Genomic DNA, 19,656 nt, shown 5'->3' with positions numbered 1-19,656 from the left:
GGGCGCTCAGGAAGGCGACGGGGACGCCCGTTGCCCGGCCCGTTATCTAGGGAGGACGTGGCTTGTAAAATGGCCGCCCTCCGTCTGTCTTCGTCCTCTTCTTCTTCTTCCTCTTCTTTGTCCCGCTCTTCTTCCTCGTCTCGCGAGAGGGAGGCGGAGCTTTCTCCGGCCGATAAGGCGGACTTGGAGGAGGCGGTGGCGGCGTATGAGGCGGAGCGTTTTCGCCCGCCTCCGTATGCCTCCGCCCCTCCCCCACCAGTTGATGGCGGGGGGTGGTACATCTTTCATGTCGTCACGCACTGTCTAGAAGCATGGGCTGCCTGGGGCAAGCCTGAGGTCCTTAAGACTGATAACGGCCCGGCCTATACTTCCCGGGCCTTTCAACAATTTTGCTGCCGTCTCGGCGTTACCCATGGCACTGGCTTGCCCTATAACCCCCAGGCCCAGGGCATTGTAGAACGCGCCCATGGCACAATCAAAGTCTACTTACAAAAACAAAAGGGGGAGGCTGGGGCTTTGGGCGGTGGCAGGTCTCCCAAATCTGCCCTATCTCTTACTCTATATACTTTAAATTTTTTGCTGCTGGATAACCGTGGTCGCTCGGCGGCAGATCGCCATGTGGATCCTGGCCCCCCCCTTTCCGAGCGGGTGATGTGGAAAGATGTACTTTGTAATCAATGGAAAGGACCGGATCTGATTCTCAGCAGATCCAGGGGAGCTGTTTGTGTTTTTCCACAGGACGCCCCGGACCCTATCTGGGTTCCGACACGCCTCACGCGACGCCTCGGTCATCCTGCTGCTTCCTCGCCGGCTCCTGAGGACGATGCTGTTGTGGCGGATTCTGCTTTCCCTGACCATGACCCTCCTCGCCCTGGGAGTGCTGTCCAGGGCGAAACGTCGTTGGGCCATCCTGCCTGTATTCCCGAGACCCCTGCCGGTGTCTCATGATTCGCAGATATTCCCCCGGTTCTTTATTACCAATGCTTCCCTAGGACTTCCCTACCTCCCGTGGTCCAACGAGTCTGGAGCGGTTCCCGGCAATGAATCCTATATCCTTGCTGGGTCCTTGTGCTTTACTACCATTATCCCGACTAACGGCAACCTGTCCTGTATACTTCTTGCCAACCAGACGGGTGCTTGGGTGGACCGGCCGCGTCCCCGCATTAGACCTTTGCTAATGGGACTTTTGTGACAGGGATGTGGCCTGCGTTACACAAAACTGTGAACATTTGAGACCGCTGCGTCAGGCGCTCAGTTTTCCAACGTGACATTCGGTCCCACGCCTGTTTGTCTCTGGCCTCCATTCATCTGGATTGTGGCCCGCCTGGAAAACCATACGGCCACCCTTAACTGCTCAACCGTAAACTGCACGTATACACGTTGCTGGAATGCCTCAGAACACAGGATGGCCGTGGTTGCACGCATGCCCCGGTACGTCCCCTGGCCGGTTGACACACCGGATTCGTTGGTTCTCTTTCGACATCGTAGGGACTTTGGCGTGACAGCTCTTGTCTTTGCTATTGCAGCGGCCTCCGCTGCGGCCCTTACCGCCGCTTCGATCGCGGCGGCGGGCGCCGTACAAACAGCACAGGTCCTAAATAACCTGTCAGCAATGGTAGCAACTGCCTTGGACACACAAAGCTCTATCAACTCACACCTGGTGGGAGGGATTATGCTCCTAAATCAACGTGTGGACTTGGTTCAAGAACAGGTGGACAGTTTGGTACAGCTCGCCCAGCTTGGTTGCCAGCGACGACTGCCGGGATTGTGTATTACTTCGATCCCATATTCTAACCTTTCCCAGGCGGCCAATCTCTCTAAAGAGCTTTCTCGGCTGTTACAGGGCTCTTGGTCTGCCAATTTCTCCAAGCTAGCCACTCAGTTACAACTAGAAATCACCCATATTAATTCTACCCGGTTAGATCCTATGCTTACTGATGGCCTCCTCCCCACCTTTTTGTCGCTTCTACACGGGGTTCGGGAATGGGCAGGTCTTGGATCCCTGGGCCTGCTGGGATGTCTTGCTTTTGGCCTCGTGTTCTGGATGCTCATGCGTGTCCGACGGCAACAACAGAGGGATCGGGCGGTCATGGCTCAAGCCTTTGCTGCCCTTCATGAGGGCTCTCCTCCTGGAGTGTGGATAAGCATGTTACATACGGACGGCAACTACCGCTTTTCCCCTTGACAGCATGGCGTGGCCCTTGCACCCCGAGGGCTTGTCCCCATTGCACCGGGAAGGGCGCGCGACCCCTGTTTTGTGGTCAGCCCTTGCACCTTCATGAGCTCTCGCTCATTGCACTGAAGAGTGGTGACCATACGCCCCTTGGTGAACTGTGACCCTAGATCCGGACTGGGGCTTCCGTTCACAATGAGGCAAAAACAAAAGGGGGAGCTGTGGGGAGCGGTCTAGGCCTCCTAGTGTATCTGCCCAGGACATGCATAGTCAGGCCCTCCACCTATCCCTGTGGGACACACCTATCCGGGGCTATAAAAGCAGCTTGCATTTCCTGTTCGAGGTCTCTCGCCATGTAACTGTTGTAGATGCCTCATTAAACTACTGCTGGAAGAACTCCAACTGGTCGTGTCGTACTTGCTGGCAACTGCGGCGCGACACAAATATGCATTGAGTACCTACTCTGTTTATAAGGTACTGAGTTAGGGATGGAGGTCACATGCTAGGTGTTTTAAGATTTTTGAGATATTCCTTTTTACTCACTGAGTCATGAGCTAAGGAAATATGTTTATTTCCTTTACATTTGTAAGAAACGAATTCACAAAGTTTTCCATGAAGTCTGGGCTATTTAAAATAAAGAATATAAGTAAATACGCAATGAGACCTTGTATGAACATTATTTATGGCTCTCTTTCTTTCTATTTTAATTTGTGAAGAGAAAAAAATACAATATGAAACAGCATGAAACACAACACCTAAATATAATATCAAAACACCTAAGTTTTTTCCACAATACATATTTTTTTTCATTTTAGCAACAAACTATAACTTAATAAATGATGCTACAAAGCATGCCCAAACCCTAACGTGAGGCCTGTCTCTCTGGCAACATAATAAGTCTGACCTTTCTGAATTGCAACCCCTGACTTCTCTTGTTTTTATTGCCTTCCCTTCCTCTTGACACATGTAAAATAAATTGTTCCATGTTCAGAAATACTCATTCTTGGAATAGAAGTAACTTTATACATGTTGTGAAAGATTTCAGAATTCACCTCAAACTAAAAATTTGTTTTCTTCTCAAAGTCTATGAAATTATGTTTATTGTGATAGAAGGAGCAAAGGTTTTGATTTGGGCACGCTCATTTTGAAACTGATGATGGATATGTTAATTTGCTTCATTATGGTAACCTTCTTAACATCTGTATGTATCCCATAACATCATATTGTATAACTTAAATATATACAATAATTTAAAAAACTGATGTTCTGACTTGCTAGCCAGTTTCTTCTTTCTAAGTTGTTTTCTTCATTTAAAAAGAAGATAAGTATACTGATCACTCAAAGTTGAGGTGCTTAAATGAGAGGCGCTCACAATCCATGGCACTTTTATTGACATAATGCATGCAACAATGAATATTCGTTTATTTTCCTGCCAGAAAGATGAGAAAAGAGATGAAGAAGCAGAAGAATTAGAAATGCCTAATATTTTACTCAGAGAAGTGTTTTCACAAGTTCTTTGGGGAAAAATGAACTATTACAAAAATTGATGTATTAATAAAATATAGAAGAAAGATTTTATAAATTGTAAATATTTGTGCTTAAATATGCAATTAATAAGAATGCATATACTTTTTATTTTATATTGTGTTTATTCACTATTGTTAAAATTTTGTTGACTACATTTGTTGAAGCTCAGAAAATGATGCCTCAAAAGTTTGGCACTTTGGCATGCTGAACGCTTTGAACTAAAATAAAAAGACTGCAGAAATAAGCTTTCTCTGCAAAGTCAAACCAAAGTCTTTCTCTGACCTTCCTCTACCCCTAATCTCTCTGATCCTCTTTCCCCAGGCCCAGGGAGGGCTTTCTCTGGAATTTTCTTATTTGACTAAGAAAACTACTTTCCAAAAGAAAGACAATTTTCTTAAGACCCTTTCCCTAGAAATCTCATCAAATAACCAAGAAAGATTAACCACTGGAGAAGAGAGGAAACTAAAAATCACACCCAGACAAAACTTTATCTATTTTTCTGAAGGCAGCTTTGAGAGAGAACCGCTACACTTTATCTGCACAATAAGACAACCATTGTTCACAGTCAAGTTCTGCTTCACACATTCCCACCACCTCCCCCAGAGATCTGAGGAAATATGTCCCAAAACATTTTTCTTTGCAGTCATTCATTTCTCTTGAAAATCATTTATTCCCTGAAATTAGCTACACCTCCCCCCGCCCCCATTTCACTATCTTCTATTAAGAAGGCATTTAAGCCTCAACCATCTGGCCCTTCTTTGTGTCTCATATTTGTGGAACTCCTGTATGCACTCCTGTATGTGGAACGGATGTATGCACATTAATACATTATATCCCTTTTTCTCCTGTTAATCTGTCTATTGTCAGTTGTTTTTAGTGAACCTCCAGAAGGGGATGAAGGAAAGCTTTCCCTTCACTCCTAAACCTTAAACTTGGATTTTAAAAAGGACTTGAAGTATGTATAACACATTTACTTCTTTTATCCAAAAACTCCTCTCAGATTTGCTGAGTAGACAAAGACCCTTTGATTCAAAACTGGACCCCATTTATTTGTATCATATTGTAACTTAATTTAAAGCCAGCCAATCAGGTATCCTTTTATAACTTTGAAATAAAACAAATAGAATTTGAGTGTCACTGTAAAGTTTTGAGGCCATGCAGAGTATGATGCAAAAATATTAAATAGTGCTATGGAAGCAACACAGTATCAGTCTCAAGTTTAGGTGGTGAGAGGGTAGAAATAAGCCCCTGTCCTACCTAGGAAGCTGGCCTATAGAAGTGAAAGAAGTAACCATGCCAAAAAAAAAAAAAAAAAAAAAAAAAGGACAGATGATATTGTGGCCCAGAGAGGATGAGGGGGAGATGAAGAGGAAAAATGGTTTTTTATCACTTTTTAGGGTTTTTTTCTTTAAATTGAGTTATTTAGCTTTTTAAAAATTTGACAGATAGCATAGTATGTATTTATCATATACATGTTTTAAAGTATAGGTTGAGTACACCTTATTTGAAATTCTTGGGACCAGAAGGGCTTTGGATTTCAGATTTTTTTAGATTTTGGCGTATTTGCATATACATAATGAGATATCTGGGTGATGAGATCCAAGTCTAAACACAAAATTTACTTATGTTTCATATGTAGCTTATACATATAGCCTGAATAGAACTGTATATAATTTTTGCATAAAACACAGTTTCCACTCCTTTTTGACTGGGACCCATCCCATGAGGTCAAATGTAAAATTTTCTGCTTGTCACATCATGTCAGCTCTCAAAAAGCCATTTTGAATTTCAAATTTTCAGATTAAGGATGCTCAACCTGTATATATACACGTTGTGGAATGATTAAACCTATCAAATTAACAATTGCACTACCTCACATAGTTATCATATTTGGCTAGCTACATATATATTATAGGTGGCTACTCTGAGATTTCTTGTGTGCTAACAATAAACAAGCTATCTTGAGAACTTTCCACTGCATTTTAGGAAAGCAATCCATGTTAGGACACTGTTTCTATATGTATATTGTCAGTGATACTTGAAAATAAAACACGGTTATAACTTAAGAAGGAAAAATAAAGTGAATTGAAAAACAGCACAGGGATTTATTGATTTTGGTTGTTTCTTTGTATATTATAGCTTGTGAAATGTCAAGGGACCGCTTTCCTTTTTGTTATGTCAAAAATTAAAAATGAGCATCTTAAACATTGACTTTGGGATGCTGATGGAACCAAATTGGCATGCATTGCAAATTATCGGACGTGCATTAGTGTAAGATTTAAATAAATGAAGCTAATTCTATGTATTGTGTAGAGTGCTGAAAATTCACCCTGGAAGATATGGAAATTTTGTCCTTAAGTTGTACCAAGTTAAGTAAAACAATGCATGCTACTCAAAGCCATTTTATCTCAAGCCTCTAAATTTACTTTATTCATTAAAGTAATTGAAACAGAGATAACAATTTACATAGGAATGGAATGCATGATTTTCATCTGAAATTAATAGTCAAGATCTTGAGGTTTAGCAATAGGAAAAACCCTTAATATTTTTTGTTTTAATGAACATTAAATCTGGTTTCTTATACATTAAATCATTATTAAATCACCAAAAAATGAGACTTATAGAATGTGAAAAGGAACAAGGAGATAGTTTGGTATTTGTGAAGCAGGGTGCTGATACAAACATCAGAATAACATGAATCATCAAAGTAATATACTTGGGAGAAATGAAAGAAATGTAAAATTTGATGAAATTTTTTGAGTGTTCTAGTTTTATATAGTTAGATCATTCAACTAAACTCCTATATAGCAAAATTGGTGTTGATGCAATGCTGGTATATCCCCCTATAATGACTCATGTATTTTTTTTATTGTTCTTAACATCATAGATTAAAATCAAATCAAAATATAATATGCTTATTAAAAAACTGTTTCACCAACACACATATCTTCAATAAAGACAAAAAAATGAGAAATGGAAAACTTTGACTGAATCTGTTATTATTTTCTTTGCTCTTTGCAGGTGTTGACCTTGATAAGTGAGCTTCATTTCACATGAATCATGAAATGAAGGGACAGAAATGTGAATTTAAATTGAAAGTATTAGGAAGCCAGGGAGGAGTTCTGAGGCAGGAACTAACATAGGGGAAAAAATGGGTAAAGAGCACAATTTGCTGATCGTAAACAATTATATAATTGTTCAAACACTATTACAGAAATACATGTGGGATCTTTATTAATACTGGATAAACTAGTTAATATCAGTTGGCTGAACAGATGGGAGTCAATAAACATTTTAATTGGAAATTACAAGGGAAAATCACATTAGATTAGATCAAAAAATGATGCCTTTCTTTAGAAAGTTTCAAACAATGTCTATAGGATGTTATGTTTACCTGTGATAGGATAAAGATATAATATATGTGATATATAAATAAAGATGGTATTAACCACACTGATATTTACATGAGAAGAGAATCCCATTGAAGGATGAAACAATTTCACAATAACCAGATTGTTTTGGTACTGTGTTCACAGAAAGCCTGCTTCAGATAGACTATGTCTTCCTTTAGGATAGAGACTAGACCTTTATCTCTATATTCTCAAAGTCCAGGCAAGGGCCTGACACATACTGTTCCTTAATAAATGATTGATGGCTGAAGGAATGTGTCAACATGCTCTAGAACTGATACATAAGCCACTGGTTGTTTTTGTGGAAATAAAATCAACTGACTACTGTATCATTCACAACTTAAATTATTATCAATGCCACAATATTCAATTCAAAATGATATTACTTTAATAAAAAGAACAATAAACCAATTTAACTTTAACCAAAAGAAAATAGTAGAAATAAATAAGTTAATATTTACGTGAAATAGAACATGACATAACCTAATAAGCCTAACAGCTTCCAATTTCTTTTCAGGTCTTTGAGAATTTGCTATTTGAAAGAATTAAATAATTAGAATGTAAAGTCTTTCTAAAATAGGAAATTTTCAACAATGTGAAGACAAGTAAAAGTAAGTACTGATCTTTATATTATTGAAAAATGGCTGATATTTTAGAACTCACATATTAGTAATATTTAAAAATTAAGTCCAAATATTATTTCTGATATTAATTCAGGTCAAACTAATATAGATATTAAAGATTTTTTAGTACTCTGTTAGAAAATTGATCTTATGGGTTTCTGTTTGACCTCCTTTGAAAAGATTTAACAGATAAGATTACTCAAGTACTAGTAGAATTTATAGATGAAAGTTTTTTAAAAGCCATAAAAAGATCACTGAACACGAATTCATGGACCTGTCAGCATTTCTATTGCAAAACTGCATTTAAGAGGGTTTGTCATCCATAATCTTAGAAACTAGAAAGCTGTAAGTTGGAACACAAACTAGCAACCTGGATGCAAATTTATTTACACAAAACATTTGAATCAGTTCAGCTGTTTTTATTTAGACATCAGCCAAAAACCTTAACTCCAGGTTTCTCCATATAGGTGCACACTGAGTAAATATTTTGTGTAGACTACATAGTTAGGTCACTTAGAGTATGGAGTCAATAAATCCAAGGTAGCATGTGTTTCATCTCTAGGAGATTCAGTTGTATTTATTTTGCCAGTTTTTCTAACTTTGATCCCTTATCTTGCCAATGCAGCTTTTAGCAACACAGAGCTCAGTATTAGAAAATGCATATAGCTCAGCATAAATTCATTACCAACATTTGGGAAAGATTCAAATTATACTTCTGATAATGATTCAGAAAAGTCATCTCTATACATGAAAATATAGTTTAAAAAGTGAAAACAAAATGACTTCTAAAAATTACAAATTAGCTCAAGTTAAAGTTTCTTTTAACAGCAGCTTATTTTGCTTTCAGAAACTAACATCAGAGTAGACACAGTCACTTCTTTACATTAAAATACTCATAAGAAAATATAACTTAAAATTATATTTTTAATTATAGAATCAGTTGATAAACTTTATAATGTGCATACCCATTATGTAGCATTTTAAGAGGAAATAAAATTAAGAACATTTTTTCAGATTTCTTTAAAATCAAACAACCCCCATAGTGTAAACAAGGAAAAAAGTAAAAGACATGTCCCCATAGAAAATTTAAATACATATTTGAGAAATTAGAATAATATTAAACAACAAAACACAGCTTATAGTTTTATTAAGTAGCTATAAATGAGGAAACAAGTGGCTAATAGGGATGTGAACAAGCTCAAGAAAAGCCATTTTGATTATCAGTGTACTTCCCCTGCCTCTCACTAAGATCATGAAAATCAAACGTCAAGCAATTTGTGGTTGAAAATTTCAATAAACTACAGTGAATTATTACAACAAAAGGGTCAATTTTAAATTGAAGAACTTGGCTGATAATTAGTCAATTTTCAACATTAAATAAAATTTTGGAATGCATAATTGTAGGAAACAGATTTACAGGCACATTGTAGATGTACCTTTATCCATGACTTTTGCCAATCTTGGAAAGATCTACATCTAGCTGTCGTAAGATCAAACATCAAAACTGTTTAAAATAAGGGTGCCTCATAAAAAAGTGTTAATTACAATAAGTACATTCTGTGAGTGATTCATATGAGAACATTATTAGGATATTTTAGCTTGAAAAAGGCAGATTAAAATGACATTTCTAAAAATATACCCACAAACAAAGCTTTAATAATGCAAGTAGAAAGGCTACCTTATGTTGGGAGAACCTATAAAGTTCAGAAATGCAAAAGCAATAGTTGCATATGAAAATACATTTTATCACCTTTACAAGAAAATGTAATGCTAAATTTGAGCATGTAAGTATAATTTAATACATGCATTTTATTATATAGAATATGATGGATATTTAAATGCCCTCATTTAATTTTTAAGTTAATCTTTAGAATGCCTGTTAAGTTTCCTATCCACCTATATTATTACACTCATGTTTCTGTGCCTCCTTACACAATTACTTCAGAAAGTACTCTTTTAAGTCTGGTCAGGATTTGAGGGTAGGCATAGTGGTCTCTCCTTTCAAGAAGCTTTACTCCCATAACCCAATTAAGTCTAAATAAAGAGGTTCATAAAGTAGGCCCAATAAAGTGAAAAGTACACAGGACATGGAATTTAAAGGTTTGTACTCTCTAACATGGGTAGTCACTTCATTTCTCTGGCCTATCTCCTCTTTATGTGAAAATACACAGTTACACCTGTACTTTTATGGAATGAAGTAGACTTTGTGAATGGAGCTTGGATATCTATATTTTAAAAATATTTTTAATATTTATTTGCCCCACAAATAAATCTATTGCACATTCCCTGCCTAGTAATCACTAGAGTAGATGGGTTATAAGAGTTTTCACATCCTTAAAAGTCTATAGAATTGAGTGGAAATTAAGGTACCAAATGTAACAATTTTATTTGTCAAGCTTTCCCCCATAATATGCTGAAATTAAAAAAAAAATTATCCTACTTATTTGCCAAACTTTATGATATAATTGGCAAACATGTTTTGTACCCACAAATTATTTTATGTGTGAAGTTCATAAATTCATCTGCATTCATAAATTTTAAATTTTACTCAAGAGCACTGGGTTAGGATCGAAGAGTTATAACTTTTAATTCTGTTTTTTGCACTTAATGTACTAGTTTTATATTTTATAGTGACATATTTAACTTACGTATTACTTATATATTTACTTTGCTTACTATTGTTTATAAAAGTGAAAATTCCTTTTACATCTATTGCACAGGATTATTAAGAAAATAAAGTTAGGTGAATAGAATGAAAAATGTTGAAAATAAAAAAAATGGTAATTTATGTTCCATTATAACTTTGGGATATATATATATAAAAAAACATAACTATTGATCATGAGCTTTCCTCTAAATTAAATTCTCAAGGTCTCAGTTTTTCTCTTAAAAATGAAGAAGTTTATTAACATACTCATTTACATTTTTTTTAGATTTTATCAATTCTATCGGCTTATGAATCTATTATCATTTCAGATTTCACTTAACCACTAGCTAATCATATAGTCCTGGAAAATCATTATACCTGTCTGGACTCAGAAAAAGTATGTATTATTTGTAAATGGAAATTATAATCTTTACCTAGGAGAAAATAGCTATCCCATAAAATGTTTTTTGGAATTCAAGGCAGGAAGATGAGAGAGGAAACCACTGCTCAAGATATAAAGGACATTTTATTTAAAGGGCTTAGCATAGAGTTTGACCCATAAAAAAACACAAAAAGAATTTTATCCTTGTACCATTTTCCCAAAACATAATAATGTCTCATATCCCCTCTATACCAAGCGCTTTTCAGCATTCTAGAGTCAGCCAGATGGATTTGTTGTATAATGAAAACTATAGTAGAGCCCCTGCTTTTTCAAGGTTATTTAAAATTTAATATGTCACTTCTATAGAGTCCATTTCTACTTGCAAATTTCCTTTCAAAGTGGTATCTGAATGTATTTTTTTTAAATGTCGTACTTAAAAAAACGTCCTCACTATCATTTAAAACTATATAATTATAAATATTCCTTTAAAAATTGATAACATAAAACAAAGAAAAACTTTGTAATCTTGAACATTACAGATTCAGCTTTTACGGGAATCACTCATTACTTTTTATGTATTTCAATTACTTTTTTAACATTTCAACTCCTCAAACTTAGGAGAATTCATTATGTTTGCAAATTTTACTCCCATATTTAAAGAGACTTTTAAAATATTTAACATATCACTAAAATTGAAGATAACCATTTAACATTATTGATTTTTCTTGAGCTATTAATATTTATAAAATGTATTATTTCTATGATCAGGTTTGTTCGTTTGTTTGTTTGTTTATTTTGAGATAGGGTCTCGTTCTGTTGCTTGGGGCTGAAGTTCAGTGCCATCATCATAGCTCACTGCAAACTCAAACTCCAGGGCTCAAGTTAGCCTCCTGCCCTAGCCTCTTGAGTAGCTGGGACTACAGGCAACCCCACCAAGCCAGGCCAATTTTTAAATTTTTCATAGAGAAAGGGTCTCCCTATGTTGCCCAGGCTGATCTACAAATCCTGGGCTCAAGGGATCCTCCTGCCTCAGCCTCCTAAAGTGCTAGGATTACAAGAAGCATGAGCCATTGCACTGGGCCTCCTATTGTAGAGTTTTGAATGATGCCATTGGTGTATATAAATAATGTGAAAGAAATATGCAGATGAACATGCAGACTACAGAGAATGCATAAATCTCATGTAAATATGACTTAAACATAATCACAGCTATGAAAAATAAATTAATAACATATTTTCTGTATTTAAAAGTCTTTATGAAATTATTTACAGTTTAAAAGAAATAAATAGAAATTTCATTTTAAGTACTACCCTTCAAAGTTCTTTCTCAGATATGAAAAATAGTCATACACTGATTTTATCTATAGTGTTAGTTGTCAAGAAATAGGCTATTCTGAAGATAGAGTTATTTATTTGATGTACATAGTATACCAGTTTTAGAAAAAATTTTCATTCCATAATTATCTCCTTTTGTCTTCCACCAAATAGGTAGTTAGCATTTTCTTTTACATTGTACCCACAAACATATAGTCACTAATACTCTTATGTGGTACTAGTTGACATTTGGTACTTAAATAGAAACTTTTGTGATCGACTATCTTCGTTGGTACCATCTGAACTATCACTGTAGTAAAATTGATAAGGTATATTAGAAAGAGAGATCAGTGATCTAGTCTCAGTTCTGGAGCTAATGGTCTTTGTAACCTAGTAAAAATCACTTATTGAATGAAAAAATTTGTGTTGGTATATTCATCAATCAGTATTTTAAAAATCAATATCAGAATGCGAGGGATGAAATCAGCCCAGTAGCAGAGGTAACATTTGTCAGCTGTGGGTCTGCCCCTGCTTCATAGAGCCAGCACCAGAAGCAAATGTGTGAAGGTGATAAGCAGAAGTTTCAGAGTGTTTCTTAGATGTATAATAGCCTGGGAACTTAGCCAAAGTGAAATATAGCTAGTGAGAAGAGGCTACACTTTTTATGTACTGTCAAGAAAAGTTAAGGTGGTAATGTTAAGGATAAAGTGTGTGGGAGTTCATACTGGCCTTGCATGTGCAAGTTTTATTTTAATAATACTGATGATAGCTATTAGTGCCATATACTGGGCTGCATACATGATTTATATAATCTCACTATAAACTGACTGATATTCTAATATTTTTTTAATAGACAATGAAACTGAAGCTTAAGAAAGTTGAGTTGCTAGTCCAAGTGTAATTCCTGGCAGAACTATCATTTGAATTTCAGGTCTTAGTGGCTCCAGAGCCCTTGCTCTGTCCACTTTACCATAATGGTTCTCAAATGTTAGAGTGCATCAAAATTACCTGGATGACTTGTTAGAAACACTAATGTTTGTGCCCAACTCCCAGATCATTAGATTCAATAGACCTGGTGTGGGGACTGGATCTGAGATTTTATATTTTGAAAATGTTTCCAGAGGATACTGGTACTACTTGTTGGAGAACATTTTAAAAATCACTGTAGAGCAAACATTTAAGAGCCAAGAGAATAATCTTGTGATATCTAATGCCACATGATTACCACTGATATCCTTTTTATTCCACTACCAGGTATATGATGCATATGCTAATGTTGTCAATTTAGACATTGAAAGATTTCAAATTGGGTTGTAGGCAACAAGCCATCATTAATATAGAAAATATTAATCATTAGGAATTCTCAACCAGCACTAAACAATAGCTTAGAAAAGGATCTGATGGCATACGATGCATTTGATGACTACCTTAAGAGAAGGAAAGATGATCATCAGCATTGATGCCATGAGTACTGGAAGATAGTCAATAAATTGATTTTTCTCAGAAACATTAGTAAAAGTGATATTCCTGATGAAAATAAGAGCCTTACATGGACCCTAATACTGAGAAAATCTTGTGGGCATAGAAATAAATATACCTGAAAAATACCATGAATTACCTATTTGCTCACTCTGAGATCAAAAAGATGAATTTGATAGCCATAGTGCCTGTTCTATCACCCTTCCCAGACCTCATCCAAAATATAAATCATAACTTCCACTGTATCCCTAAATTGCATACTCCTTTGGATCATGAGTAATGGGAATGAAAGAAAGAGAGGGGAAAGTAATAGCTAAAACTATATTTCAGTGTATATTTACATACAACAAAATGGTCTTAAATTTTATTTGTATCTTACACATTTTTTCTTAATCTCTTCATTTGTGAGCAGTTTACTTCTAATCTTCCAAATCTTGGAATTCAATGTACAAGATGGCATATTTTCTCAAATAGTAATGCTGCCTAAAAGAACAGGTGCCTTACCAGGCATATTGCTTGGTGCTTTAAAGTTATTTACCAAACTAGACAAAATAATTGAAGGTGTTTAATATCCTGAAGCCCTTTCTGGAGACCTTGATGAATAAGTAGAAGAAAGTCGTCTTTTGGAACACAAGGAGAGGTATATTTGGATCCTAGGGAAGTGAAGTTTAGTACGTTTCTCTTATTTGCATTTAAGATCTTAGACAAGCGTTTTAACATCAGACTTTGTTTTCACTTGAGTGTAAAGGCATTATTAACTGCTCTCTCTTACTATTTTTTTTTTAATCAGATCTCAGGTACCATAGAGTTTTACTATATTTAGAACCATGTACAGATGACATTTGCTGCCAATGTATTATTTCACTGTTCTATAGACACCAAATTTTGTGTTCAGGGAAAAGATGTGTATACCCAAAACCTATTCAGCTACCCCACAAATAGAAACACTAATTAATATTGTGAACAGTAATAACTACTGGAACTAAGCCTATGCTCCTGGAGTACTTAATTTATTGAGTAATTCTATCCTTTTTCTCCTTGAAAGATCTCAAGGGAGCTGGCATCAGGTTTTCAAGATGCTAAAACCTGCTCCTTAATTATTTCTGCTCACATACTCTTCCAATGAGGGCTTGATGCAGCAACCCCCTCCCTCCCAACCAGAAGATTCGGGAAAGTACGGTGCTGCAAAAGGGTATTTCAGAATGCTTTTTGCAAAGTAACTGTCCAGGGGAAGTTCAACTCTGAATTCTGGGAACTGTTCAAGCCCTCTCAGGGCGGTAAATCGGTTGGCTTAGCAACTGGGTGGTGCAAAGCCTCCGGGAAAGCACCGAGTTCAGGGAGAAGGGAACCCGCCTCATGCCTATGTCGATCTTTCTTTCTTTGGTTGCCCTGCTTCATTATTATTCTGCAATGCGCAGCAATCTCCGTGCGTGCCCCTCTTGCATCCCTTAGCTGGCTACTCCCGACGGGCTGGGAGAGCACCACATCCGCGATCGAGGTGTCCCTGTGCCATTTCATTTTTGCTGCCCTTTCCCCTAGAGTCCAACTAAGCCCTTGCAGCCCTTGAACCCTGGGTCTGCCCTCTTGCTTGCCTTTCCCCAGACACCAAGGGGTAGGGAGAAGGAGAATCGTACAGAAGCCACAATCCCCATTATTTGTTCCCCAAATGAGCTTCCCAAGATCCCTGGGTGCGTCCTAGATAAGTTGTTTGAGTCAGAACCGCTGCAGTCTGCTTGGAGAAAGGGGGCTTTCTCGGCGCCTCTGCCGGATTGTGCAACAGCAGCAGTCGCAGCACCACCAACCATCTGGAGTTCGGGGAACATTAACTTATCCGCCAGGCGTTTCCGCCTAGAACACACATCCACCCTCGAGGCCTCTGGAAGCCTCTTTGGTGACAGTTCATGGGTCTTCCTCCTTTCCAGCAACCCTCCTCCGCCCCGCGACCGCCGCCCCCTGCGCTCCCCCCCACCCCCCGCCATGAGCAAAGTCAGCCACCCAATTTCAACCTGGGTGGTTCACGGAAATTTCAGAGAGTCTGGACTTCTAGGAGAAATGAATAAGTATTACCAAAGGAAATAGATGAAAGGGAGGGATATCTGTCCAAACTGCGGCGGGACTGGGACACCCGACTGGAACACAAAGGTTACCTCCCAGTAGGTGTCTCAGTTGTGCTAACCTCTGGGATGGGTTTTGATGATGGGATGGCCACCAGGTGCTTTTTTTTCTTTGCTGTTGTTATTGTTTTGTAAAGACATTAACTCACCTTCTTCCCTCCACCTGTCAGGTTAAGACTGCCGCTTTAAGGGCGGGAAGTGAGAGTGTCCCCACGGACACACGCCTGGCTAAGACCTCCCTGCACGGCCACCCTGGCGTCGATAAAATGTGCTAATGAATGCCTCTGGCAGTTCTCCCCTCACAAGGACTCTTTCCAGTGGGAATTAACTGAGAGAGAGAGGATTGATCCCCACTCTTCCAGAAGAGCTCTGTGGCAGGAGTAGTATCTCCCTGAAGTCCCAGAGCCCCCAGAAATGTGGACCCTTCGCTAGATTCCCTAGTCTGGCGAGAATCCCCAGGAAGCACGACTATCTGGCGGTGGGGGGGGGGGGAGTGTGTAGGACCCCGCCCCCGGCTCCAAACTGCTGCTTTACCAAGATCTGTGCCTTCGGTACTTTTGCTGCACAGAGTGTGTGCTCCCCTGGGATCCCCTGAGAAGCAGCGTGGGAAAGCACCCCGCGGGCGTCTCTTTACGTGGGCGGGACGCTTAAGCACGACTTGGAGATTCACAGTTTCTATCTGGGTGAGACCTAAACAGACACGCTGCAGCTGGAGGTTGCATATCAGATCTCTCTCTCTCTCTCTTCCTCTCTCTCATTTCAGCATGGATAAAGTCTAAACAGCACCCACCCAGTGTCCCTGCCAATTTGATGCCCTCCACAACCTTTTATTTCAGATGATGACGGTGGACATGAAATGCCTAGGAAAGGTTGGTTCCCTTCTCAGCCCCACCCGAGCGGTCCAGGCCTACCAAAGACCACTTTATCTTCCACTCTGAGGCGTTTCCTCCCACAGAGCTTCTTTGTCATTGCTGTTGCACGCAGAGGTGAGATGGTGGAGGGATGAAAAGTGTGGGCAGATGGTGGAATTGTCTTGGCCAGAGCTGTTCAGGTGGAAAGCTGCGCGCCTCCGACTTCCTGAACCCTTATGGTAGTCTAGATTAACACCGGGAAATACCTTTAAAATGACTCCCCAATCTGAGCTTTTTCCTTGGACCTGAGAGTCCAGAAGAAACAGTAGGGAAGACAAAAGAGGGCATAGACATTGGGGCAAACAACGTTTGCAGTATGGGTGTTGGGAAAGCCTTGAGACTGAGGTGAAATTAAAATAAAATGAAGAAAAGGAGAATAAGAAGCAATTTTCAAAATTGGCATTACCCAGAGACTGGGAGCAGGTCTAAAGCATACAACCTATACAAGTTTGTCAGAATTTGGGAACAACATTTCAAGTTGTAAAATGTAGGAGATGCCTTCCAAGTGCCAGATGAGTGACAATGAAGAACTTTATTGCCATTAAAAAAAATGTTTTAACGGTTTGTAGAATATTGATTTTGGACAGGACCAAAACAGACTGTGACATGCTCCTTCTTCCCAGTGTCCCTAAAGGTAAAATATATTCAGTGTAGAGCGATATCAGTTTGAAAAGGAGCTGTGGATAGAGTACAGAGGTCCTGTTGCCAGTATCATTTAAAGCAAATTAACGCGCCGTTCCTTTCTGTAGGCGCGTCTCATTCGGAAAATACGGTAGGTGGGGGCAGCCGGGGCTGTAATTGCAGGCAGCTCGGCTCCGCGTTTGTCAGGCTGGAATGCTCGCCCTGCTTCGGAGACTTCCCTCCCCCTCATCTGCCCCTCGAATGTGTTTTGGCTCAACAGGTATCACATGAAAACTCGCACTTAAACCCTGGTCATCTTCTCACACAGGAGCCACCCCTACGTTTTTCTGCCAAGGTTGCTGCTGGCTTCCTGCTCCTCCCCCACGCGGAGCGCGCGTCTAGCAGGCTGCCCCAGGGCCATCCATTAACCACCAACTCCCAGTGGCAGGCGAACTAAGCATTAATGTGTGGCTCCTCACACGTCGAGCCGGCGACAAAAACCCCTTGTAAGCAATCTGAGGAGCGATTTGTGCATTAGACAGTGTAGTTATGCGGTTTAGGACAAGCGTTTTGGCTCGGAGCTGCGCTGAGGCTCCAGGGAGAAAAGAAAAATCAAGCTTTAAGGAGTAGGTTGGGATTACATGGCAGTTGCTGCCACAGAGACCAGGGGCGACTTCCTGGCATTTAGGGATGTAAATTAAAATTCCAGACATGCCACCCATCATTGGTCATAGTAGAGGGAGAGGTAACCTCTCCAGCTCCCTCCTCCCAAAACATGAATTATCATTTCCACTGAATGCAAATGGGCTGCCTTCCGTGGGGGGACAGCCAGCTGCAAGCTGGACAATAAACTGTTTCATAGAGACGCGGCCCGATTGCGGTTCAGAGAGGCACTCCTTTACAAAGGAAGAAGCGTCCAGTTTGTGTTTACAGCCGTGGCGCGCCTGGGCCAAAACAGGCCCCCCTTCCCCCGCCTACCCCGGCACACAGACACCCGGGATTTGAAACTAGCTTCACTAAAGCGACATCCATCGCGTCTATTTGAGCTGCCATGAGTATGGAGAGGTGATTGTTCAAAAATGATGGCATGAGTCATAAACACCTCCTGAGTATTCTTTGCAGCAATTAATGGGCAGCAGGGTGCAGGATAAGTTGTGGAAGAACGATGTGGATCTATTTTCTCCCTGAGGACAGCTCTTCTTCCAAGGATCCCGACTGTCTCTTGCCTTCCTGTTTAGGAATAAATTTTACATCCCACTTACCCCCTCCCCTTGTCTGTGCATGTGACACTCACTCTACCTGTCTGAACGCTGAGATTTGCTGGGGATTTTCTTTTTGGTCGTCAGCTAATGACTTTCCTTCTACCTTCATTCATCCCCTAAGGTGGATCTTTACACTTCGTGGCATCTCAGACCCTTTTTAAGCCTCATTATTTGGCTGAACCTCTACCACAGAACCTAGGGAAGCTCCCCTACATTTATCTTTGCATAGGAGCCCACGTAGAAATAATTCACATATGCATGCATACATTCATGTTGGTGTGGCAATGCTTGGAAGACCCCTATACCTAAAGCATTTAAAATCAACGCATTCCTAGCACGTTGGCAACTTTCTTACCTGAAAGGGTTAAAAAGCATTTACACCTCTGTCTTTAATATAAATATTCCACCCAAAGCATTAAACCCCACTGATTTGACAAGCAAGCAAGGTAATCCTCACCACCAAGAAAAGTCTTGCAGAGGAATTCTGCCTGGATATCCACTAGTTAGAGGCTATACTAACCAACTCACGTCTTCGTTTGAGCATACTGCAAGAATATTTATTGAGCACAAGCTCAATCACCGCATTGAACGCCAAATCTGGCAAGCAAAATGCATTTCCTATCTGAGGGAGGGAAAAAGAGCCGTGAATCAACTCCTTCTTCAGTATTATCATGATTATTTTATCGGTGCAAATTGCAAAGTAATCTGCCAGCCTCTCTCAGGCTGCAAGTCAGCCCACCTCCATCCAAAGCGGAGGGACCCCCCCCCCCAAGCAGACCTACCTTTCACACAAGACACCGTCAATAAAAAGACGAGGTTCCAAAACGTAAATCCACTTTTAATCCCCATTTTCTTCATCAGGATGAAGTCTAGGCGGCCACATTTAGCGCATCTTCGCGTGCCAGTCTCCCGGGGTTTGGATTCCTTTGCTCGGCTTTCCCCTTTGCGGATCCCTTTCATATTATTCGCGAGCTCCTAATTCCTGCTCCTCAGCCCAGCGCAGTGGAGTTGTTGCTGTTGTTGGTGCGCGGTCACAGACCGGAGTGAATGGTGTTTCTGGGATACCACAGCAACCTTGACGAGGACTCAACCATCTCTCCAACGGGGGCACAAAGTCTCCGCTACTCTGGATTCTGTCTTTTCTAGTGCGTTTTTCCCCTCCACCAAAATCTACCCCAATTCTAGCTCGTTAT

At 39.7% G+C, this 19,656-nt stretch overlaps 1 protein-coding gene across 3 annotated transcripts in view; it reads right to left on the bottom strand.

Moving 5' to 3' along the window:
* CSMD3 (CUB and Sushi multiple domains 3) overlaps positions 1-19,423 on the bottom strand; it is a 1,111,380-nt gene extending 1,091,957 nt beyond the window's left edge. For all 3 annotated transcript variants that reach the window (XM_069466068.1, XM_069466069.1, XM_069466070.1), the window contains exon 1: positions 19,246-19,423. In XM_069466068.1, the coding sequence (XP_069322169.1) occupies positions 19,246-19,423 (178 nt within the window). The remainder of the gene's footprint in view (positions 1-19,245) is intronic.
* Positions 19,424-19,656: the final 233 nt, after the last annotated feature.

The sequence above is a fragment of the Eulemur rufifrons genome, chromosome 3 (genome assembly GCF_041146395.1).
Source record: "Eulemur rufifrons isolate Redbay chromosome 3, OSU_ERuf_1, whole genome shotgun sequence".
NCBI lineage: Eukaryota > Metazoa > Chordata > Mammalia > Primates > Lemuridae > Eulemur > Eulemur rufifrons.
This window is presented reverse-complemented; position numbering and strand designations above follow the sequence as displayed.